The sequence below is a fragment of the Eublepharis macularius genome, chromosome 7 (genome assembly GCF_028583425.1).
Source record: "Eublepharis macularius isolate TG4126 chromosome 7, MPM_Emac_v1.0, whole genome shotgun sequence".
In the NCBI taxonomy this organism is placed as follows: Eukaryota; Metazoa; Chordata; class Lepidosauria; order Squamata; family Eublepharidae; genus Eublepharis; species Eublepharis macularius.
The window spans coordinates 143,702,520-143,727,054 of NC_072796.1; the positions used below are offsets into that span (position 1 = coordinate 143,702,520).

Sequence of the window (24,535 nt, forward strand, 5' to 3'; positions counted from 1 at the left end):
CCTTGAAGCAGCCACTCCTCTAGGCCCAGCCGTATGGTGGGGATAAAAATAACATTGACTGTACTGCTCTGAGCGGGCACTCATCTGTCTCGAGAGAAGCCGTATGAAAGCAGTGTTGTTGTTGTTGTTGTTGTTGTTGTTGTTGTTCTAGAGGGCCGTTCACCGCTTAACTAGGCCCATCCCCGCCCCCTTCCGGGCAGCCGCGGCCTCGGCGGAGGGTTCCTGCGAACGCAGGAAACAGGTGGGACGTGCCCCGCCCTTCCGGCAGGGGCGGGACTTCCTGTCACGGGCGGCGGAAGGGGGCGCGCTTCTTCCGATTCCGGCCGGCGGGGCTGGAGGGGCGATGGCGGCAGCGGCGGCGGCGGGATCGGGCGGCTCCGCGGCGGGCCTGCTGTTGGCGGCGGCGCGGGCCTGGGTGCCGCGGCCCTCCCCGCTGCCGCTCCTGGGCCGCGTCGGGCGGCGCCTCCTCCGGCTGCAGCTCAGCGCCGCGCCGGGCCCGGACCGCTTCCGCCTCGGCCTGAGGGGCGGCCCGGACTCGGGGCCCGAACCGGTGAGGGGGCGCGGCGGGCCGGGCCGATTGCGCAGGCGCAGGCGCAGGCGCTGGGGGGGGGGCAGGGGGGCAGCCGCGGCCCTTCCTCGGCCGAAGCTCTGGCGGTCGGCAGCCGTCGTGGCCTTCGCGCTGCCCGGTCCTGCGGCCCGCCTGCCCCGTCGCTGCCTGCCCCGTCCGAGGCGTCCCTTGCGCGCTTCCCGCCCTGCGCGCACCGTTGGCGCTGCCTTTCCTGCTCTCCGCCCGCCACCCGTTGGCGTTTCCGCCCCTGCCCAGGAGCTTCAGGCCTTTCTGCGCCTGGCCGAGATGCTGCGCGCAGATAGCAGGGCCGGAAAAGATAAGGGGGCGCCGCCGCTTCCTCTGGCAGCTGGAGATCCGGGGAAGGGCGCAGCCCCAAGGCGGCGGCAGCGCCTTCCTGCTTCCCCTGCAGGGAGCTCGAGCCGGGCACTCTCAGCCTGTGGGGTTATTTTGCTCGGTGCAGCTGGTGGGCCTCGCAGCCCTGGCGCGGGTGCTGCTGGCCGGTGGGACTGGTGCGGCCCCTTTGGGTAGCTTGTTGGGGAGCAGCTGGACCAAAGAGGCTGCTGTGTTGGGATAGGAGCAGCTTGCCCTGCGCACCTCTGAGCGACCCTCTTCTGCCCCAGAGCCTGGTGGAGTACAGCCTCAAGGAGATTGCCTATGAAGTGAAGACGCCCACCTGTCACGAGCTGAAAGTCTTGGCCCGCCCAGATGACCCCATCGTCTTCCATTTCGAGGATGAGCACGAGGCACAGAAGTGGTGGGCGGTCGTCAGCAGCTGCCTTCGGGAGGTCCAGAAAGGTCAGCCAGCAAGAAGCCACGGTCTCTGCTTCCCAGAGAGGGGCTCCTTTGCGGTGGGCTGGCTGCTGTCTCTTCATGCAAAGCTTCTTTTTGTTGGGTTTGCTTTTGTGACCAAGAAGCAAGAGGCTTGCACCTTCCGTGTGACGTGATGCAGCCCCTTTGGAACACTAAGGGGATTCATGGGCCATGTCTTCTTTAGCCCCATGAGGGACTTTGGGCTGTACAAGGCAGAGGTACATCATTCCTGGCAGTATGTGAAGTTTGGCCAGCCTGATGCGTGGCAGTGTGCCAAGTCTCTGGCCCTACAAAACCTCCACGGAGACTTGCTGGCAGCGCCCAGTGCCTCCACAGGGGGTTGGGTGCAGAGGCACTTCTCAAATATTGAAAGGAAGAGCTGCTTCCAGATCCCGCACCCTTCTGTAAACTGCTGCCCCTCACAGAGAGTGCCCATCAGCAAAGACCATTGCTGTCCTCCCTGTGTAGAGGTGTGTTGGTTCTCCAGGGCAGTGTTTCAGGATGCCAGTTCTATTGGGGAGGAAGCACTTCCCAGGAATGCATTCTGTTGCATTCTGCGTTGATCATTCTCCTGGACTGAGATTTCAGGCCCCCCTGCTTTCTTGGCAGCTCTGAACTGGTTGAGGCGACCTGCTGATCAGCCCAAGGAGCAGTGTTCTCCTCCTCTGAAATTCTTCTCCTTTCTCTCCTGCAGCTACTGAGGTCCCCCAGTTGGTGACAGGCCGGTCTCCTGTCCATCTTTCAGCTGCTACGAACTCTCTGCCTGTTTTGGAGCCTGAGGCCTGTCTGCCCTCGGAGCTGGCTAGGAAAGGTTGGTGGCCAGCTAGGCTGGGAGGGCTCAGTTGGAGGCTCAAGGAGTCAGCACCTGGCTCTCTCCAAACCTCATAGCTGGCAAGTAGCTTTAGAGAACGAACTCTGAGAAAGCTTACTAGGAAAGAGGAAGAACAACCTCAATGGTGCAGCCTGGAAATGTTGCCCAGGTCCTACTAGAAGGAAGTGGGCTCTCTCCTTTGCTTGGCTTTGGCTTGCTCAGCTCATTAGACTTGCTTCCTTGGCTACAAAGATTACCCAGCCCTTGGGGAAGGAGGCACCAGTGAGTTGGAAACTGGCTTCTGCCCGCTCAGGGTCAGGCAACTGGTGCTTGCAAGCAGCGGTGGATTCATTGAAAGATTGTTGACCAGTGTCAAGGGAAGTGAGCAAGGAACGTGATTTTAACAGTTGCATTGTTATAAAAGCAAGCAATTTCCTTTCGGTTTGTAGAAATTGCCCTGGGGAACTCACCAATGCGTAGTAATGGCAAACCTGCAGAATTCTTCATTTCAGCCAGTTCTTCAGGGTGGGAGGGGAACAGAGTGCTGTAGGTATCTGAAACTGTCCTCCGAGGTGGGCATGGCAGCTTGTCCATTCTAGATGGGACAGAAGGGTGGCCAGCTCCTGCAGGATTTTGTGTCCTCCTCTCCTTAGAAGACCTGGCATTCCAGCTTTCCATGGCTATTGAGCTTGGGGATCAGGAAGAGGCCGTACGATGTGCCACTGCACTGGCTCGGCAGCAGACTGCTCTGCGTATTCTGCCCAAAGAGTCCTGCTACCCTGCGAGTGAGATCAGGTAGTGTGTGTGTGCACGTGTGTACAGCAACGCTTCTGGAGAAGGAGGGGAAGGGAAGGGAGCAAGCATGGCCTTGATGATAGCTTATGATTTGTGGTGGGACTGTCTCAACGGTGTGCCTCCTTTCCCCCTTGCTGTCTCACTTGCTGCGTTTCTTCCTTGTAGCATGAAGGTGGGCGTGGAAGATGCCACGTGCTCAGCCAACATCACCCTCCGGGTCCACACGTATACCACAATTGCAGCTCTCAGACAGAAGGTATTGGGGGTCCAGGGAGCTCTAGGACAGGGAGGCAGAAAGAGGACCTCGTGAAAACCTGTTCTTTCTGTTTCCCACCGCAATAAGTCTCCAGAAGGATAGTCTCTGCCTGGCAAGCGTCCTTAAAGGGAAGGGGCCTGAGGGCTTTGTTGTGTAGTAAAAGAGGGGCTGACAACTTGGGGGCTTCCCTGGCACTCATGGTGCCTCCACTTTCCGTCCTTTCCAAGGTCTTTCAGGATTATGGGTTCCACCCCAGCGTTCAGCGCTGGATTATTGGCCAGTGCCTCTGCGTGGATGACCGAACTGTGGGCTCCTATGGGATCCGCAAGGATGGAGACACAGCCTTCCTCTACCTGCTCTCAGCAAAAGCAGCCAATCTCTCAGAGCAGCGCTACAAAGAGGACACGGACTGGGTGGTGCTGCAGCCAGCCCCTTCGCCACTGTCGGACGGCTCCAGTGCTGGGCGACCTTTGTCCAGCACTCTGCCAAAAGCAGGTGGGTGGCCTGGCGCTTCCTTAGCGGAGGGCACAGCTTGCCTGCATCCTCTGTCTTCCTTGCAAGGAGGTAACACCTTCTTCTCCCTGGCGCCCTTCTTGCCAGCTGGCGTGTCACATGGTAGCAAGAAGACGGGCATTGAGGAGGGACTAAGCGCTCTGCAGCTCACCAGCCCTCCCAGCCATTCTCGGGCACCTCCGGCCGCAGATGTTGGCCCCTCTTCCCCCATCCAGGTAGGTACTACCTTTGCTACCATATGCAATCTCTTGCCTTGCTCCAGGGGAAATGCTCCTCCAAGAGGGAGGGCTCCCTGGAACATGGCCCTCTTTCCTGTTTTGCGCCTCTCAAGGGAGTCTTCTTCCGTGGTGCTTGCATAGAGCCACGTCTTCTGGTGGGCAAAGTGGGGGGGGGCGTGTCTCCAGGGCACGGGGCAGCGGTTGAGCTGTAGTCCCATTGTCAGCTTCCTTCTCTCCTCTTACAGGCTGGCTGGCCTTGTCCAACTTGCACATTCATCAACAAGCCCACCCGCCCTGGCTGTGAAATGTGCAGCACTGACCGGCCGGCCAGCTACGTTGTTCCCGGTAGCTACAGACCAGATGAAGTGGAGCTGTGGCGGATGCAGCAGGAGAGGGAGGGGATCTTGCAGTACCAGCAGGTAAGCAGGCTGATCTTCCGTCTGCCCAAAAGCCTGTGTGGGAATTTCTGTTGCTGCTTGTCTGAGGGAATCTCCACGGTCTCCCCCCCCCCCTGCCCCCCACCCCAGCTCTCATGACGGGTTCAATGTTTTGAGGAGGCCTGGCTGAACCTCGTTTGGCACTGGCTGTCTTGTGCTTCTGGTCTTCATATTTGTGACCTAATCCCCACCTCTGTTGGCTTGTGTGTCTTACTCTACGATTATCAAGGGTGGTTTGTGAGCATCTTCCAGTCAGTATTGATTGGGAAGGGAGGGGAAAATGCAAGAAAAAAGACGTTCAGGGAGAGGAGCTCCTTGCTCCCTCCCCCTCCTCCATCGTTTCTGGTAGGTATTGCTAAGCCATGGTGGGGGGGGGGGCTCCCTTTGGACCTCTCTCCAGCAATGGCACGGAAGGGCCTGGGAGGGACCCCATGGGGATGACGCTGAGACTGATGCCCATGGCTCAGCTCTTTAGTGGTGCCATACTAGCACCACTAGCTTGGCTGGGGTGGCCGGCCCTTTGGGGAGGCCGAGGCAAAACCCAGTCCTAGTGAAGGAGTCGTCTGTTGAGCTTAGAGGCGTAACATTTCTGTAGGTTTTGAGGGGTTGGATGAATGTGTTGGGAAACGTGTGCCATGCCATCTAATTGAGACAAAATTTATTTTACTGCTTTAACATAAGATACATCATTGGATTTAGTATATAAAACTATTGTTTCAAATATGTATGGAATTTAAAAGTACAGATGTGGTCTGTATAAGCAAAATTGCGAGCACACCTATTGCTAAAGAGGGCGAGCTGCAAACTGCTGCACTTTGTGCTCTCTTAGCAAACGCGTCTTAACGTTGTGCCTTCTGAGAAGTCGGGGGGGGGGATATTTTGAAGATATATAACAAACTGCAGGAAAGAATGTTTTTTTGGACAGTCATGCAGTGACAGGATTAGCATATTTGGATGTTGAGTTTAAGAAATGAATATTTTATTATCTACACAGCATGTCATAGACAAAATTAGACACAAATATATATAATTCTTATGTATACTATAGTCGTGTGTAAATACGTTCTTTCATCTAATGATAACAAGAGAGATTCTTATATAACAATCTTCATACTACACATTTTGAATAAAACCTTGTTTTTTTAAAAAAACGTAGTTCATTTCAGAAATGGCAATGTTTTATTGGTTTTTTTAATGCTTGCCAAAATTTCAGATTTTTCTGTTGGAAAATTGGAGGGGAAAGTCTTCTGTGGGTCAGACCGGGGAGACCATTTTCTTCTGAATTTTTCCATTTTTCCCCTTGGGCTGCAGGGGAGGTCTGGCGCCCAATGACTCTCTTCTCTTCTTTCTTTTTTCTCTTGTGGCAGGAAAATGGAAGGAGAGAAGACGGTACAGTTCTGCCCTCTGCCCACGGTCTTGGGTCCCTGGATGACTTCATCCACCTTTCCTCGGAGTTCTCCTAGCTGTAACCCGGAGCCCTGAGTGGCGCTCCTGTTTTGCAGTTGGGCCTTGAGTTGGTTTAGCCCATAGGACCTCTTTGGAGAAGTTTGCAGCCACGGCTGTTGAGACAAGCCAGGCACAGATTGAACCACAGGCAGAGAGGAGCTTAGCTTGGCTCTCTTGTTCCTCATTTTGCTTCTGAGAATAAGCCGTTCAATGTTTCTGTTGGCCGCTGGGCCTGGGGATCTTCTTGGATCAGTCAAGCTGGGGCGGGGGCAAGTTTGAGGGATGCTGCAGAAGAGGCACGTTTGAGAGCAGAAGGGCTCGTTGTGTCCTAAGCGGCTTGCATGACCATGGTGAGCCTCTGAACAGCGATGCTCCTAGTGGCACAGGGGCCTTGCTGTGACACCCCCACCGCCCCCGTTCAGGCCTGTCTGCTCTCTTCTGCAGTGCCTGTGTTTTGAGTAGTCCTGCAGACCCAAACTTCCTTGTGCAGGAGGGCTGCATCTGGGACATAAAAGAGTCTAGTTTGGGTCCTGGGCAGAGGACCTTTTCCCGGGCGTAGATTTGGCGGGTCTGTGCAGTGCTCTTGGAGGAGTCTGACCCTGTGTTATGAAGCGCAGGCCCTCCACCTCTGTCTTCTTCCAGTCCACATGAAGGATCCGCTGCGTGCCTGCTGTCTGTGCTTAGGTGACCCATGAAGCGGGTTCCTTCCCTCTGGCCCTTTGAGAAATATGTGCTGCCTGGCCATGGCATTGCAACCTGTCCTGCTAGCACATGCCCTCTCTCTGCTTTCTCTGGGTGTGGCTGTTGTTTCGAGCAGAGGCTTCTTGGCAGGAGCCATCCTTGGGGCTGGTTTTGCTCTGCTGGCGGTTGGGGCTGGCAGCCTCCTTCCCTGTTTCTCCCCCTCCTCGTGTGCCTTCTCAGCTGCTGAGCAGCAACAGCAGCCATCACTGCAGGGCACTGGCTGAACTTCAGGCCAGCCACTGCCTTTTAAACTTGCCGCTGAAGCTGCTGGGGAGAGAGGCTCCCGTGCGTGGCGTTCTCGGAGATGGCCGGGGCCAGGGAGTTGCTGGCTTCTCAGGGGACCGGTCTGGGCCTTTGGGTATCCAGCCGGGGTGGCCGTGTGCGAGTCTGCCCAGATGCAACCAGCAGGCATGGGAGCAGGTGAGACCCTCGGCCTACTGGGGTGGCCTCCTCCCTCATGTCGCTGTAATCCATCGGGGGCAGCAACGTGGAGCAGTGCGTGCTGGGAGCAGCTGGCCTTGCACTGTGAATACTGTGATGAGTCTGACATGGAAGTTTCAAGTGCCCTTTCCAGACGGGTTTTGTTTGTGTAAAGTATCTGTATATTTGGAGAATGAGTCCCTTGTTCTATTAAATGATTCCTGTGTGCCAGAAAGGCCACCCTGGTGTCGGAGCTGCTTTAATTTATGGCGGGGAGGAGAGGCTGGGTCAGAAGGACGAGTGTGTCCTGGTGCTTGGCTTTCCTCGCTGTTAGGAGGGAGGGCAACCCCAAGGCCTTCTTGCCCCAGCCCGTTGGCCTGCATTCCCTGAGCGCCCCCCATTTGTGATCATCTCTCTGATAATTCCTGGCTGTGCTGGAGACCACCCACCAGGCCCGGGACTGGCCTTTCTAGCAGAAGATCTCCGCGGCATCCGAGCTGTGATCCATCTGTGGGAGCTCCCTGCTTCAGACTGGTTGCTCTGGAGGGCCAACAAACAGGGCCACAGAGGCCAAGGCTTTCCCCTGAGGGCTTGCCTCCTGGCACTGGGGGGGGGGGGGGCGGTGTCGGAGGTTTACTGCAGCTGAATATGGAGGTTCTCCTTAGTTACCACATCAAGTAGCCACTGTTGGACTTCTCTTTCTCTAACCCTTCTTAAAGCTAAGTTTTGTGGAGTTCGCTCGGAGTGAATTCTGCAGTTAAACTATTCATTGTGTGAAAGAGCACTTCGTGTTGTCCGTCCTGCGTTGTTACCTTTCAGCTACGTTGTGTGCCCCCCCCCCTCGCAAGGTGTGTCCGTCCATTCCTGCTTTCTCCGTGTGCATCTTGCCATCAGGTCACTTCTGATGTATGGCAGCCCCTGTGAATTTCGCAGCCTCCAGAATATCCTACCCTTGACAGCCTTGCTCAGGCGTTGCAGGCGGGGGCGCCCTTAGTCGAGTCAGCGCCTCTCCCTCTTCTCCTAGCTTTCCTGCCTTTTCCAAAGCGCCTTCTCCTGATGTGACCAAAGCAGGATCGCCTCAGTGGGGCATTCTGTCCTGTTCTCTGTTTCATGTCATTTAACTCATTCTTAATCTGTAAGGGGACCCCCCTCCCTTCTATCTCATGACTGCTCACTTACCCTGGAGTCTTTGGTGAGGGACCTTCTCAAAAGAAGTCCAAGAATAGGGTGCCTACCGGGTCCTCCTTACCCGCCTGCTTGCTTCCCTGTTCAGAGAGCTCTGAGCTTGGCGAGGCAGGACTTCTCTGTGCAGGAGCCAGGCTGATTTCCCTCCGCAGGAGGCGTCAACGCGTTTGGCCCCCACCCTGGGCCCCTTCCCCATGAAAGGAATCCCTTTTTGCTTCTCTGCTGCCACTTGGCCCTTGACCACCTCAAGCCACAGTGCCTTTGAATTTTTACAAGCTGTGCAGTGGCTTCCTCAGGCAGGGGGGCTGGGAAGCTGAAGGGAGGGGGGGCTGGTGTGCTTTCGGAGGCTCTGCCTGCTGGAGGACTTCCCTGGGGATTGCAGCCCGTGAGAATTGGCAGCAGGGACACACGGCATCTGGACTGGCGGCTGCTGCTCTCAGTACCTGTTCAGCTGACCCCGGATTCCTCTTCCTGAAACACAAGACAGCTGCAGGTGGTGAAAATCGAGGCGGCTCCCTTGCCTCCGAGTGGGGGGAGCTATTATGATGTGGGAGGCGGATAGTGGTGGCAGACCGAGCCCGGGGGGTCTCCTGAGCTTCCCGCTCTGTGAGTCATTGCAGGGCCGCCTCTAGAAAACCCCTTTCTCGAGCAGCTGTTAATGTCCCAGTCAGGAAATAGGCAGATAAAGCAAATGTCGGGTTGCGGGGGGGGGGCGGTCATGTGAGAGGAGGTATTTCTTTGCTGTGGCTTCAGCCAACGGGGGTGGCCGTCTGGCAAGTAAAAAGCGGTACCCTGAATTGTCCCCCACTCTTGGCCTCCTGCTCTCCTCGGGCAGAGTCTTCCGCTGCTGGTGGCGTGACCTTCCTGTCCCCTCCGGGTGGCGTGGGGAAGGCCCAGAGTGGTGGGTCTGACAATGAGCGGGGTGGGGGGGAGAGAGAGAGCAAGAGAATGGGGCCGCTTGAGTGGCAGCCGTAAGCCTCCCCTGGTCACACATTTTACCATTGTCCGCAGCTACGCTCAGGGCAGGCTGGGGTCTCCCAGGGGGTGGTGGTGGTGGGGTGATGGGACTCCAGTTTGTGCCTCTTCTGCTCCCAGGGCAGCAGAGCCCAAAGGAGAGCAGGCAGCCCCCCCCCCATCTGAGGACACTACTGCTTCTGAAGGCAGGGCTGGCATTGCTCGGAGGCCTCTGGGACGCGGGGGGGGGGGGGTCTCCTTGCTGCAAGCCGGGCGCTCGGCCCCTCTGGCGCCACACTTTTCTCCTCAATGGGGACCCTTCAGAGTAGCTCACAGCGTTGTTCTCCCTTCCGCCATTTTATCTTCACAACCACGACCCTGCGAAGGAGGTCAGGCGGAGAGATTGGTGGGCCCAAAGCACCCCCCCCCCACCCGCCGCCCAGTCATTTTTCATGGCAGAATGAGGATTCGAACCCTGGGTCTCCCAGATGTGACCCTGACACTCCAGCCACTACACAACACTGTAGAGAAACCCATTAATTAGCTGAGACTTAGGCTGGTGGGGTGGGGAGGAGGGGCGAGCAGGGAAAGGGGGTGGAAAGATGGGATTTAAGGACTGGAGGGAATTGGTTCAAGCAGCGGAGCGTGCGGGGCCGGCTCCTGGGTCTACAGTGCTGGGCAGGTAGGCAGCAGCCCTCCTCTGCCAGTCTACAGGGCCCCTTCCCGTCTTTGCAGACCTGCCCACTCACGTCTTGTGCCTAGCAAGTTCCGGCTTTGGGGCTTGTCCATCTCATTCCTCTGAAAAGCTCAGGGTTCTTGGCTTTCCCTCCTCCGCTTTGAGCCGAGATCCCCTGGTCAGCTTGCAGGCCGTGCCGCGCTGGGAATCTCAGTTGTTTGAACAGCTTGAGCTGGTGGCTTCTTGGAAGGGGGGGGGGAATGGGCTGGCGGCTGCCCCTGCTCCTGTGGCTCCTCTGAGCTGGCCGGGCTTGCCTCTGGGCTCCAGCCTACTGCCTGTCTTTCCTCCTCCTCGGGCTGCCGGTGCACCAGCACAAACCTGGGTCGTGCCCTGAGGCACCCCGTCTCGGCCTGGCTGAACAAATACGGCGTATGAACAAAATTCTCAATGTAATCATGTGGCCATGATTACATTGCATGTGACGAAGAGAGCTGTGGTTCTCGAAAGCTTATTCTGCAATAAAGTGGGTTAGTCTTAAAGGTGCTACTGGACTCTTGACTATCTTCTCACCCGACGGCTATGGCTGAATTTCCAAGGGGTGGGGGGGGGAATCAGCCCCTGAAGGTTGCTGGCAAGTCCGGGGGGAGGGAGCGGTTGCCTCCTTGTGCAGTGCTGCCTTGGACTCAAAGGGCAGGAGCTGGATCTCGGACACCTGTAGCCGTTTGCCTTCTGAGCACGAGGACTGACGGCCACTCCCAGCCAGCCCCTCCCTCCTTCCTGGCCCTCGGTCCTTCGTTCTTCCTTCAGGCAGGCAGGCAGGCAGGCAGGCGGCTCCTGCTTGCCAAAGGTTTGAAGGTAGGGCTGCTGAGCCTTCCTTGCGTGTCTAAGGGCTCCTGGCCCACCTCCTGCCAGCGCGGTCCGGCCAGGCTGAGGCCCCCTTGAAGGCCCATTCATCTTGGGGCTGCTGGGAAAGCCTCTGGCCTTGTCTCCTTCCGCACAGGTCCTGGAGCAGGAGCGGCAGCAGAACTTCCTGCAGCTGCGCCAGCTGGACGAAGAGGCCCTGGTCCCCACCCAGGAGGCGACGGAGTGCCGCATCTGCTACCTTGACGTGGAGCCGGGTGAGGGGGTGCTGCTGCGCGAATGCCTGCACAGCTTCTGCAGGTAATCTGCGCCTGCTGCCTGGGGAGAGAGGAAGGGCAGGGATAGAAGGGCAGGAAGGTCTGTGTCTGACCACGTGTCCCGTCGTCCGCCAGGGCCTGCCTGCGGCAGCTGATCAACTGCAGCAAGGAGCCCCAAGTGGCCTGCCCCTTCAGGGACGATGCCTACGCCTGCAGCAGCCAGCTCCAGGACCGAGAGATCCGGGCGGTGAGTGGATGGCCCGGTAGGGCAGCAGCATCCGTGACAAGTAGCTGGCGATGTCACGGAGTGGTCTTCTTTCCTGGGCCAGCTTGGGATGGCGGCGAGGCGTGAGGATTTCCACAGCATTCCTCTTTGTACAGAATGGAGGAGGTGCTCGCGGCAAGAGGCTGCTGCCCCTTCGGACGTGGCAGTCGCAGCCCCCCAGCCCCTGGCTGCCTGGCCCTTCCGGGCCCCGGGCTCTGAAGCAGCTCCCCTGTTTCTGCAGCTGGTGTCGCAGGAGGAGTACGAGCGCTTCCTGGAGCGAAGGCTGGCCGTGGCGGAGAGCCGCGCCCAGAACAGCTACCACTGCCAGACGGCCGACTGCCTGGGCTGGTGCATCTACGAGGACGACGTCAATGACTTCCGCTGCCCCATCTGCTGGGCACTCAACTGCCTGGTCTGCAAGGTGAGCCAGGCCGCCTCAGCCCTTGGCAGGATGGAGAGGGGGCGCCAGGGGAGGGTAGCGGTGAAGACCCTCCTTTCGTCTTCCAACTTCTGCACCGGAGGAGCCCTGCTGCATCCGGCCCATCTGGTCCCATGTCCTGTTTCCCCAGCAGTCAAAGGGCCTGCCCTGGGGGCCCAAACTGAGGCCAAGGCCTCCCCGGCCTTTCTTCCTAGCGCTGCGTTTCAGAGGTTTCACTGCCTCCGAATAGGGAGAGTCCCTCAGCAACCGGTAGATCGGCCCTCCCTCCTCCTGAAGCCTTCTGTGCCTGTGGGCAGGGTCACGTCCCCTGGCAGTGAATGCCGCACGTTTCCTTTTGTCTGCCCTGGCCCTGCTGCCCATTGACTTCACTGTGTGCCCCAAGAACTTGTGTTAGGGGAGAGGGAAAGGAAGGAAAAGTTCTCCCCTCCCAGCCTGTTGTGAGCCCCCTTTCCTCGCAGAAAAGGCGCCCCAAGCCCTGCATCGTCTTGGTTGCCCCGTCTGCATTTCCCCAGCTCTGCGACATCGTTCCCGACTTCCTCCCTGCCAGCCAGCTCTCAGCAGCCCCGGGGGGCTGGGGGGGGGCGCCGGTTCCTCGGGGGGATGCGCTGCCTTGCTCGCAGTACCTGCAGCGCCGTGTCCTCGCCTCCCAGGCTGCTCTAGGGCTGTGCTCTCGGGCAGGCAGGCCAGGCGATGACCGCCTGCAGTCACTGAGGCATAGTGGACGTCAGTGGCAGAGCTGAAGGGGCTGGACCCGTCCAGGCTGCAGGTGAGAGCAACATTTTTTGAATGCACGAGACGCCTGCACCGTAACTGAAGGGGCTGCATTCCCTCTCCCTTCCTTGTGGATGGGAAGGCAGCCTAGCGCCTTGGCCCCTTTTCTTGTCCCTAGGCCATTCACGAGGGTATGAACTGTAAGCAGTACCAGGACAAGCTGCAGCTCCAGGCCCAGAACGATGCTGCGGCCTGGGAGACCACCAACATGCTCAAGGTGAGGAGGAAGCACAGGAGCGGCAGCTCTGGGCCCTGCAGGCCGCCTTTCAGTGGGCTGCCCGCACCGTTTTTGCCCTTCGCGACCACTGTGGCTTCCGGGGCCTGGAGTTCAGCAGCAGCAGCAGGCGACATGGCCTGCACAAAATGTGCTCCTTCCCCAGGCCGCCTGCAGAGGGGCTTTGCTGAACCAGGGGCCTGGAGAAAGGCTGTGGAAGAGGCCACGCTGGGACCTGGCCTCGTCTGGTCTTTGCGGTTGGCATCCGTTTCCTGTTTCTCCACCCCCCACCCGCCCTGTTTCAGATGCTGGTGCAGCTGGGAGAGGCCATGCATTGTCCCGTGTGTCGCATTACAGTGCAGAAGAAGGGAGGCTGCGACTGGCTCCGGTGCCCCGTCTGCCAGACAGAGATCTGCTGGGTGACCAAAGGGCCACGCTGGGGACCAGGGGTGAGCACACTGGAATGGGGGAGGGGAGCTGGAGCAGGCAGCCAACAGACTGGGGACAAGGCATCACCGCCAGCCTCCCGAAGAAGGCGAAGTTGTTTGCACTAAGAATAGGCCAACACCACAAGCCCCCTGGCCCCCCTGGCTCTGGGCCTGCCTCTTTCCAAGCTTTGACCCACTGGGGACTGCTTTGCACCCCTTTCTTATTTCTTATTTCCAGCCCATGACTGTTCCTTCCCTTCTCTGCCTCTGAAGCTGCCTTATCAGCCCCCCCCCCCCCCGGTCTCTTGGAGTCAGTCTTGACTGTTTGAGCGCCTGAGGCTTTCCCTGCTCTTGAATTGGGGGGGGGGGGGCTGAGCCTTCTGCATGCCCAGCAGTTGCTCAACCACTGAGCCCCAGCCCCAGAGGTCTTTGAATCCACTGGCACCACACAGCACAGGCCATTTGCAAACAGCAGAATCCCCCGGGCGGGGAGCTCTTGGGAAAAGACCAAGTCGCTCAGAGAAACGTGCCAGCACAGAACGCTGGTTGCCGCTGGCCCCGCCAGGATTGCAAAGGAAAGCTTGGAGGGGAACAGCCGATGCCTGCTGAGGCTCCGGAATCAGAGGCGGCAGGGCCCTGCAAAGCACCGTAACCAGAACAGTTTCACCCCACACGGGGCAAGGGCTTGGTTTGTCGCATGCCAAATGCCAGTTTGTTCTGCACGTCACCCTCCCCTTCTCTAAAACCACAGACGGCGAGGCAGACGGGTGGTAATACAAACGCCTTCTCCGGCGAGGCTTCCCTGCTGACCTGTAAAGAGACTTGACTGGGATAGTGTTTTGGTAATTACAGGTTAGGTTTTGATGTTCGCATTTCCTTCGGATGCTTTATGTCTGGTAGCTTCTTTGGGTGTTCTTTTTGAAAAGTGGGAACTAATACTAGTCAAGGCCAACCAAAATAACAACACAGTAAACAGCTGGTCAAGTTCTCCAAAACTCTTCTCCAGGCTGGAGGTTAGGAAGGGGAGGTACCTTTCAGGCTTTTGTCTGCGTCTTGCATAAGACGCTACAGCGGCTTCAGTGCAGGCAGGTCGCGGTTCGCGGGCGGCAAGGCTGTACCTCTGCCGCGGGTGGTCCGTGATGGGTGGGGGCTGCGTTTCGTTGGAAAGCAGCTTCTGTTTTAACATCCAGCCTGCTGAAGGGAGCTGGAGAACGCAGCAGCAGGCTTGCCTCGTGTAGCGGCATTCTGGTTGGTCCCAACACAGAACGGGAGACTAAAATGCAGGAACTGAGATTCGCCGGCTCTCTCCTCTGCCCAAGCCGAGTTCTTCGAAGGGCAGGGCAGCCATGCTGCCACCCGCCGAGCTCTGACTGCTCCCTCCCCCTTTTCTGCAGGGTCCTGGTGACACCAGTGGAGGCTGCCGGTGCAACGCAGATGGGCAGAGGTGCCACCCCAACTGCCAGAACTGCCACTGAACACCCGCTGCAGGGAGGAGACTCTGCCCTGAGCCAGACGGAGCACAACAGAGGCAGCCCCCCCCCCCGCCCGAGTCTCCGTGCGTGGCTGCGCCAAGGAGCTGAAGTGGGCCTTTGCTGGGGGCACAGGCCCCTCCCTCCCACTCTGGACTTTTAACCCTGTAGTGACAAATGCCCCATCTGTAGAGGGCTGGGGGGGGGAGGCTGATCTCCTTCCTTCCCGCCACTTACTGACACTCCCTGTATCTACCTCCAAAGGGTGGCACCCCCTACATGAGGGAAGGCATTGCATCCTATAAACAGGAATAAGGGGCGAGTTCTCTAGGCACTCCCTCCCCTTTCTGCACTACCCTGGTCTTACGCCAAGGTCTTAGCGAAGAGACTGACATCTCCCACCCTGGACCTGTTCAGCTGGGCACCAAGGCAGCAGCGCTCTCGGGAAAGGGTTCAAGATGTACGTGGCTGCACAGAAAGGCAGAAGGCCTATTCAATAAAGGCATAAACACTGAATATGCTAGAGCTCCTTTCTAGGACCCCAAAAGGGTGGGGGGGATGCATAGGGGAGAGCCAGTTTGGTGTAGTGGTTAAGAGCATGGGACTCTAAGCTGGAGAACCGGGTTTGAGCCCTCCTCCACTTGAAGCCAGCTGGGTGTGCCCTTAGGTCAGTCACAGCTCTCTCAGCCCCACCCACCTCACAGGGTGATTATTGTTGCAGGGATAATAGCATACTTTGTAAACTGCTCTGAGTGGGTGTTAAGTCATCCTGAAGGGCAGTATATAAATCGAATGTTGTTATTATTATTAGGTCTCTGGTGTATGCCCCCCCCCCACAGATCCCTCACACAGCCCGCCCCCTCCTGTGTTTCAGGACAGACGCCAGTGACTGTTCTCTGGTTGAAGACATATGTTTATTGGGTGCCTGCCACCCCTGTCTCCCAGGGTCCTCTTCCCAAGGCTTCATGGGTGACTGGATGGATGGAGAGACTTTAAATAACAGAAAAAGCACTGGTGAGGGGCAGCAGTCCACCTGCCTGCCCATGCATACATTCCTGGGGCAGATGCCGTGCCGCTCGGGCAGCAGAGATTGACTGGTCTGGTCCCCCTTGGGCCGGTCACTTGGGCGGCCGGTAGGCGATCTTCCTGCTCTTGAGGACTGCCCACTTGTGCCGCTTCAAGTAGTAAACGAGGGGTATCAGCAGGCCTGCAATCATCAGCATCTGGAGAGGGGGGAACAGGGGTCAGTCCCTATTTCGGGGAGGGGTCTGCTACAGGGACCAAGCGAGGCCTTTGCCCTCAAACCCAGGAAAAAGACACACACCCCCTTCCTGTTGTTTGCCCTGGTTGAACCAACTGGGCATCTATACCCACGTTTGCTTCAGGAGAACAGGCCAGTGCCCTACATTTCAAGGTCACTTACAGTGAAATCCTAAGGAGAGTTACTGCAGTCTAACCCCATTGAAATCAATGGGCATAGACGGGGGTAACTTTCCTTAGGATTTCACTGTTAATGCATTAGAACAAAATTCTACTCAAACAGTAGAGAAGGAACTACCGGCTGTATTTTATGCAGTGAGGAAATTCTATCGATATATGTTCGGTAAGGTGGTTTTTAGTTCAGGCTGATCATAAACCATGGCAAGTAATTCTAAAAAGCCAACTGGTGGGGCTCCTCCTCATTTGCCACATGTGCGCTTGCAGCTTCCTAGGTATCAACGTTGCGTTCACCCCAGGGAAGTAGAGGTATCTTGCTAAGACATTATCATGGGCTACTGTGGACCCTCCCGTAAGCGATGGAAGAATTAGCAGAAGGGGGGAGAGGAGTGCGTGGACTGAGGGCCACAGGGAGCCAGAAGTCGAGCCTGTCAGCTTCCAAGGCAAGGATGGCCTCGGCCTTGGCTGGGGGCTGCAACCCCTCCGCATGCTCTGTTCAGAGGCGGGCAACAAAGGGGGGGGGAGGGTCTTGGAAGCCGCGATCCCCTGAGAAAAAGCTGAAGGAACAGGATGCCTTTATCCTGAAAAGGGAAAGACTGCAGGGTGGGGCAATGCTCTTTGCTTCAAGAACTGCCACCAGGAAGGGAGGCCGAGCCTCCTCGTCTGCTGCTCTGAGGGCAGGAATAGATCTGATGAGTTCAGGTTACGGGAGGGCAGATGTTTCCCAAAAAAAGCAGAACCGGTTTGGGGGCCGGTTGGGATCCTCCGCCTTATCAAGCTACGCTTGTCAAGAGACGTGTATTCGACCGCTGCCCCCAGCCGATTGACCGGCCTCTTCCGACCCTGTGCCTTCCAGACAGACTGACCTTCAGGCCCATCCGCTTGCGCTGATCATGTTCTGGCTCCGCAGCCCATCGCAAGAAGGTACAGACATCCTTGGCTATCTGTGACATGGTGGCCGGGGTGCCTGCAGAGAGCCAGGGAACCACAAGGGTCAGCGCAGGAGCACAACTCTCTAGGGCCCACACCTGAGCCTGCTTGCAGCCCCAAGGAGAGGCCACCCCCCGTTTCCTTACCATCCTCAAACTCCAGGATTTCATTGTAGATGGGCGGTGCCATGCCAATAGCCTGCCCGGGGAAGAAGGGGTTGTAGTGCAGTCCCTCCCGCATTGTCACCCCAGTGGGTGGCTCACAGTAGCCAGTGAGAAGGGAGAACACGTAGTCCTCTCCGCCGTGCCTGAAACAGAAGAATGCGGGAAACGTTGATCTCTCTGTCTGAAGCAACATCCCCAACTGGATGTCCCTTCCATGGGCAGAAACCCTAACCCTCCAGTCCCAGCACACAGGCTTCTCCTCTGCGGTCCACGTTACCTGGCATTGACAATGTAGCTGAGATCTGGGGGGAGGGCCCCATTATTAGCTGCCCTGGCCGCTTCAGGATTGGGGTAAGGCTTCGGAAAGTAATCAGACAGTTTCCCAGGACGCATAAACATCTCGCCATTTTCATCGGGTCCATCCTGCACCTCAAACTAAAGTGGATTGAGCCAACCTTGAGTACTAGAGCTTCCCCAGCCCCGAGCAACCAGATGTTCCACCTCCCATGGGCTGCGGCATTAACTCCCCATCACGCGTCGTCCTGCACTTCTCCCCTGCTAGAGGTCTAATGAGACCCACCAACCCAGAGGGCGCAGGACCATGACTTCTGGCTGCAGCAAGGCCAGGCGAGGAGGGCTGGTCCCAACCATTCCAACTAAGGCCAAGCAGCACGTACCTCTTCGGCTAAGGCTTTGGCTTCAGCTTCTGTGTGAGAGACTCCAATGAGGTTGCGGAAGGCCAAGTAGTCCATGCTGTGGCAAGCTGAACATACCTGCTTGTACACCTCGTAGCCACGGCGGACGCTGGAAGCAAAGAGAGTAACCATGAGCAAGACAGGAGGCGCCTGGGCCAACAAGACTGGGACAGAGTAGGCAAAAGGCAGCCTCATCCGGGGGCTGAGGTGAAAGGGTTCTTCCTCTGCAACAGAAGCGAAGCATACATAGTCTAGGTCTCAACCAACAGCCATAACGAGAAGAGAAGACATATGAAGGCCCAGGGAAAAATTTGAGTTTTTTCCCCTATTCCCCCTGCCCCTGCAACTTGACAGAAAAACTGAGATGTTTTGAGGAACACTGGAAAAAAACCTCCAATGAAATATTTTCTTTTGTAGCAAAAACCATTGGGAGAAACAAAATACCTGGAGTAAATGGAATGCCAATAGAGCTATTTCAAGCTATAGAAATGGGAGTCCATCAGAATCTTAACAAGAATATGGCAGCAAATATGGAAAACAAAACCATGGCCCACCGACTGGAAGCGCTCAGTCTACATTCCAATCCCCCCAAAAGGGGACGCCAAGGAGGGCGGCGACTATCGGACTGTCTCGTTAATCTCCCATGCAAGCAAAGTGATGCTCAAAATTCTACAGCAAAGACGAGAAATGCCAGATGTTCAAGCTCGATTGAGAAAAAAGGCATTGCAAATTTATGATGGCTAATGGAACATACCAAGGAATTTCAGAAAAAAATCAGCCTGTGTTTTATAGATTATAGCAAAGTTTTTGGCTGCGTGGATCATGATAAGCTATGGAGAGTCTTAAAAGAAATGGGGGTGCCACAATGTCTGATTGTTTTGATGCACAACCTGTACTCTGGACAGAATATGGGGAAACAGAATGGTTGTCAGACAAGGATGTATATTATCTCCCTACTTGTTCAACCTCTATGCAGAGTATATCATATGGAAAGCTAGAATAGATCTAGAAGTAGGTGGGGTAAAAATTAGTGGAAGGAATATTAACAATTTGAAATATGCAGATGATACCACATTACTGGCAGAAAATAGTGAAGACTTATAACAACTATAGATGAAGGTTAAAAGAGAGAGTGCCGAAGACAACACAACTATAGTAATCCAAGAGAATGAGGCGTTCGTTACCCATATGGGGTTTGGGGAAAAGGCGACAGAAACACACACAAAGCAGGGGGAGGTGGCAGCAGTTGTGGGGAGAGGCAACACACGCTAGGACAAGGACAGGACGAAAAGGGCAGACCGTGGATGTGCTAAGAGATGGGAGGGGCTGCTGGGCTTTTACCTGCTGGTGGGAGGAGTCAAAGGTAGCTCCAGAGTCCCTGCCTATGAGACTGGGGAAAAGGCGAGTTCTGCCCTCACCCAAGAAACCACAGCAAGGCTGCATGCGAAGGGGGCCACTGCAGGTGAGGCAGGTCGATGTTCTGGCACAGCCCTCTGCAGAAGGCAAAAGCTCCCCCAGCCCCACATACCTGCTGTGATCCAGGGCGGACAGCATCCCTCCGTGGCTCCAGGGGTACTCGGGGGGATGCAGCTCCAACTCCCCTGCGTTCACGGCCGTGTGAAGGGCCAAGGCCAGCCCCGCTCCGCCTGCTGTCAGCACACCCAGTGTGGTCAGGGCCACCTTCTTCCCCCGGTTAAGGCTAGACAGAGATGCCATGTTAGCCTGGAAGGAAAAGACAACAGGATGAGATGCAGAGGAAGGTGTGATGGAGAGAGGCAGTACTGCTAATCCCAAACAAGAGGCTGGAAATAGCTCCGGGATCCTGTGGGGCCTTTGCTAAGGCAGCTGAGTCAACAGCAGCCTCCCCCACAAAGACCTCCCACTCACCTGCCATCAGAACCGGAAGCCCAGGATGAGATTGCTGTGGAGAGCAGCCCAAGACAAGGAAAGAGAGACCACTGAGCCCACCGTCCAAAGCCGAGCCCAGCCACAGAGATGCCCTCCTCCCTCACCCTTGCACCAGCCAACGGCCATCATGAGTACAACCGGGCAAGAGCCCTCGCAGCTGCCTCAGGACAGGCTTTGCCTAGTCAGGTGGGCCTCTGGTTGCATCCATCAACATGAGCACACTCCACACTCCCCAGACAAATACTCAAGAGGCAAATGCGCACCAACAGCCTTTCAGACCCTCTCCAGCTGATCTTCTCCCACTCTCACAACTGGGCTGTAAATATCTTCCTAGCCACCTGCACTGCAGGATCCCGGAAACACCTTGGGTCAAAGGTTTCAAAGAAGGACCCTGCTTAGGACCCAGACCCTACTGGAAACCCCTCTGGGTCATCTCCCTGTAAAGGCTCCAATGGAATAAGCTTTCACACCAGGATGCCGAACTCTCTGCCAGGCAGATCTGGGCGTGTTCCTTCTGCAGCCCCCTCCCCACTGTGCTCAGCAGCTACCCCACCACCACATGCAAAAGGAACTTGTTTTCATTCCTTCCAGCGTCATCCAAGAAGGAAACCAAAGAGCAAATGGGGTCTGCGCATGGGGGGACTAGGACCCATACGCATACGCCCCTGCCAGCCGTGGCCTATAGTCAAGCTGCACAGAATGGGGAAGTGTGCTGTTAGGGTGCCTCCAGCTCACGGGGGGGGGGGGGGGGGGCGCTAGGCCAAGAGCCTGCAAGCGGCAGGGACAGAGCAGGCACTCCTGCAGGCTTTGGGCTGAGGCCAGAAAGCTGGGCATGGCATGAGTCCCCACCAGGTGTGGCACTTTCTTAGAGCCTGGCATGGACCGAAGGGGCCGTGCAAACAAAGGGTCTGGTTCCACAAAGGCACGGGCTCCTGGACAACTGCTAGGGTTGTCAGCTCTGGGCCGGGAAATTCCTGGAGACTTTGGGGGTGGAGTCTGGGCAGGGAGGGGTCTCAGGCGGATATAATGCCACAGAGTCCGCCATTTCCTCTGTGGCCGGGAGACGGGTTGCAATTCCGGGAGGTCTCCAGCCGTCACCAGGAGATTGGGAACCCTGGCCAGGAGGAGGCTGCGCACGCTCCCCGCCGGGCCGAGCTCCCCGGACGCCTCAGGTAGGAGCCCCGCCCTCCGCGCCCTTGAGCGGACCGCCCGCGCCCCTCAGAGCAGCCGCCGCCGCGCAGGGAGGGAAGGCCGGGCCAGGCCGGGGCCCTCGGGGCAGCGGCGTGGCCGGGCTCTTCCCTCGGCTGCCGCAGAGCCACGCCGGGCGCGGGCCGCCCCGTCCCTCGCCCGCCCGCCCTGTGACCCCGCGGGCGCGGTGACCTTGGGCGGGCGGGGCCGGGGCGGGCCTGGGCCACAGGCGGGCCTCGCGGGGCGGCCCGGGCGCCTCTTACCCGCCGGCAGGGGCCCCCGGGCGGGGGCGGCAGCAGGAGGCCCCCCCGGGCACGCGCCAGGCTCCGCGCCGCCGATGCCACCGCCGCCGCCGCCATCTTGGAGGGCACCGGGCCCCCCCCACGCCCCAGAAGGCGCCGCGGCGGAAGGGGCGGGCAGAGAGGCCTTCCGGACGGAAGGGGCGGGGCCGGCGGCTGGAGATCTCCCGGATCCTGATCATTATATTCCTTTAAAGGGCAAAACCGGATCTCAGCGAGGAACGCGGACCGTCAGTACTAAGAATGACGACAACAGCTGGCGTCCAGGCCGGAGATCAGCCGCCCTGGAGAAAACGGCAGCGTCGGGGGAGGGGGGCGTGGCCTTAGACCCGCTGAGGCCGCTCCCTGCCCCCAGCTCGACCCCAAACATCCAGGAGTTTCCCTGCCTGGAGCTGGCAACCCTCCCCAAGCCTCTCCTGGGCAACCATGCCAGACCTCCAGAATGCTTGGCAGCTCCAGCTGGTCCAGAGCGTGTGTGGGGAGGGGCCTGATCCAGGGGCCCCTCCCCCCCGCTGGCTGCCCCCTTCTCCCTTCCTTCCAGGCAGGACTCCCCTCCCCTCCGGAGACCCCCAAGAGCCCCCGTCGCGCTTGGCCTCCTTGGAGGGCAGCGGAGCACAAGAGACGAGGCCTTTGTGGTGGTGGCCCCTGGTCCAACCTAATTGCTGGCGGAAGCTGCGGCCACTCGCTCAAGTGCTTTCGACCCTTCTCTGGAATTTGCTCTGCCACCTTTGGGAGCGAGCAGGGCACGAAGTCAGCAGCACCCATGAACCCAGCCTGCCCCACACTCTCTTCCCGGCCTTAATGCTTCTGCAGCCAAAGCACAGGAATCGGCCTCCTCAGGGGACAGCCAGGACCTCACTTGCTGCAATACCTGACCTGGGATGCTCCGCCACCAGGGCTGTTGGAGACCTGGGTGGCAAAACGGGGGAAAGCACTGCCACGAAGAGTTCCATGCAATTCTCCCCTGGCCTGGGCTGCCTTGAGTTTCATGGCCCTGCAACTTCTTCGTCGCGGTGGGAATACACCGCAATTACGTGCTGCACGCTACTGAGAGAGCAGCCCTTGGCCACGCAACGCAAGCTTCTCCTGGACCGAAGGCCATTTCCCTTCGAGATTCTGCAAGATCGCAGCTTCTTTCTTCCCAGCTGCCTCTCCAAGAAAGGCCGACTGCATGTCAGTTTGTTCTTTTCTGTGGGAAAGGATCCCCTGCCCATCTCTGGAGGAGCGGACTAAACACAAACTGGACTGGGGCACCTCCGGAAAACAGAAGGCTAAATCCTTAAGAAACTCCCGAAAGAAACTGTAACACCCAACAACTATATTAATTTTTAGTAAGAATTTTTTATCAATTTTTTTTTAAAACGCAAAGTGCAGTTCATGTGGTTTTTCAAGTAATGTATTTACAAAAATATACACTCTAGATATCAATACATCAGTAAACCAGCATAGATAATGAGAACAGTCAATATCGAAGAACCATTAATTCATAATAGAGTCCAACTGGTGAGGAGTCATCTATTAATAATTATAATATTTCATTTGCCGATGTTATTTTCATAAAAGTGCCCATCAATCATGGCGAAGAATCAGAGCTGTTTGAAGGAACGTTCAGTTGACACTGAGAGATCTCTGTCTTTTGGTGCTACACCTCTGAAGATGCCAGCCACAGCTGTGGCGAAACGTCAGGAACTACAATGCCAAGACCACGGCAATACAGCCCGGAAAACCCACAACAACCATCGTTCAGCTGATTCGTCTCCATGATTGATGGTCACTCTTATGAAAATAACATCTGCAAATGGAAATGAAAAATTGTATTAATAGATGACACACTTATGAATTAGTGGTTCTTCAATATTGACTGTTTGCATTATCTATGCTGATTTACTGATGTATTGATATCTAGAGTGTATATTTTTGTAAATATAATTACTTGAGAAACTGCACATGATCAGCACTTTGCATTTTGAAAAAAGTTTTTGATAAAAATTCTTACTAAAAATATAGTTATTGGGTGTTACATTTTTTCTCCAGTGTCTCTGGAGGAGAGCGAGTGGTCTGCACTGCGGAGCCTCAGTCTGGTCCGCTTGTGGGGTTCTGGCAGGTGGTGAGCAGGAGACGAGGCTCCATTAAGCTTTTCCACGTGCTGGAAAGAGAAGCCCCCCCATGGAAATGCTCCTGGCTCAGGGTCACTGAAGATAAGGATTCTTACGCCAGATCTATGGGCTTAGTCTGCCTGCCTGGCCACGGTGGGGGGAATCTGTGCAGCTACAACAGCCCTTGCTTAAACCAAGGAGCCCTGCGGCAGAGGAGAGGTGCCAGATGCCCAAGGACTCTGGAGCAGGCTAGTTTGCAAGGGAGGAAAGAAAGACAGGCCTGGGGTCTGTTGTCTACTGTTGACATTTTGGAACCAAGTGACAGCTGAGGCAGGTTGCAGGCAAGCACCGATGCCCAGCCACTATGGGCTTATCCTGCAGAGCAGCACCCGGGATGAGCCCAGAACCAGTTTGGTGCAGTGGTTAAGAGCAATGCAGAGAATCACGAGCAACAGTAGCATAACAGATTACCATGAAAACCTAACGAAATAAAGTATTCATACAACAAAGTCATTGATTCATTCTTATTATACCAATACACAAAAAACCCATCTAACGGACAGACCGGTTCACTGAGGGTCCTGTTTCCGTTTTGTCCAAGATGGTCAAAAGCAGGGCTTTTTTTCAGCTGGAACGCGGTGGAACGGAGTTCCGGAACCTCTTGAAATTGGTCACATGGCTGGTGGCCCCGCCCCCTGATCTCCAGACAGAGGGGAGTTTAGATTGCCCTCCGCACCGCTGAGTGGCGCGGAGGGCAATCTCAACTCCCCTCTGTCTGGAGATCGGGCCGGGGCCACCAGCCATGTGACCATTTTCTCTGAGGGCAACCCACTGAGTTCCACCACCTTTTCCCAGAAAAAAAAGCCCTGGTCAAAAGAGCCGACATCAATTTCACCATTCCTAAAAGATCCTATTCAGCCATTGACAAACCAGGCTTCAAGTAATGCTCCTACGGAAGGCTAGTTTTTCCTTCATCCTACACACCCAGACCTATATTTGATATTGATGGACTTGGTCTATAGGATGGGAAGATTGTGTGGTCTATGTTTTTGATGGTGAATTGTGTATTGGTAGAATGAGTCAATGACTTTGTAATTGTTGTATGAATACTTTATTTCATTAGGTTTTCACGATATTCTGTTACGCTACAGTGGTTAAGAGCAGCAGGACTCGTAATCGGGAGAGCCAGGTTTAATTCCCCACTCCTCCACTTGAAACCAGCTGGGTGACGGGCTAGTCACAGCTTCTCGGCACTCTCTCAGCCCCACCCACCTCACAGGTTGA

At 56.6% G+C, this 24,535-nt stretch overlaps 2 protein-coding genes across 5 annotated transcripts; one reads left to right on the plus strand and one right to left on the minus strand.

Annotated features, from left to right (window-relative positions):
- The first annotated feature begins 313 nt into the window (after positions 1 to 313).
- On the plus strand, positions 314 to 15,050 carry SHARPIN (SHANK associated RH domain interactor). Of its 4 annotated transcripts, none has more exons than XM_054984943.1 (15): positions 314 to 550; positions 1,189 to 1,363; positions 2,073 to 2,189; positions 2,843 to 2,984; positions 3,150 to 3,240; positions 3,468 to 3,735; positions 3,841 to 3,968; positions 4,217 to 4,390; positions 10,831 to 10,991; positions 11,084 to 11,195; positions 11,455 to 11,634; positions 12,542 to 12,640; positions 12,943 to 13,086; positions 13,817 to 13,907; positions 14,460 to 14,547. In XM_054984943.1, the coding sequence occupies exons 1-14, from the start codon at positions 344 to 346 to the stop codon at positions 13,889 to 13,891; spliced, it is 2,073 nt and encodes a 690-aa protein (XP_054840918.1). In that variant the 5' UTR covers positions 314 to 343; the 3' UTR covers positions 13,892 to 13,907; positions 14,460 to 14,547. The 4 variants fall into 4 exon arrangements, with proteins under 4 accessions (XP_054840918.1, XP_054840919.1, XP_054840916.1 ...); XM_054984944.1 differs by having other exon boundaries at positions 13,817 to 13,917; positions 14,460 to 14,546; XM_054984941.1 differs by lacking the exon at positions 13,817 to 13,907 and having other exon boundaries at positions 14,460 to 15,050.
- Positions 15,051 to 15,426: 376 nt separating this feature from the next.
- Positions 15,427 to 21,256, minus strand: LOC129334070 (cytochrome c1, heme protein, mitochondrial). Its single transcript, XM_054986006.1, has 7 exons — positions 21,120 to 21,256; positions 19,289 to 19,482; positions 17,743 to 17,869; positions 17,343 to 17,500; positions 17,048 to 17,208; positions 16,838 to 16,938; positions 15,427 to 15,757 (listed from the first exon to the last, which is right to left on the minus strand). The coding sequence occupies exons 1-7, from the start codon at positions 21,213 to 21,215 to the stop codon at positions 15,653 to 15,655; spliced, it is 942 nt and encodes a 313-aa protein (XP_054841981.1). The 5' UTR covers positions 21,216 to 21,256; the 3' UTR covers positions 15,427 to 15,652.
- Positions 21,257 to 24,535: the final 3,279 nt, after the last annotated feature.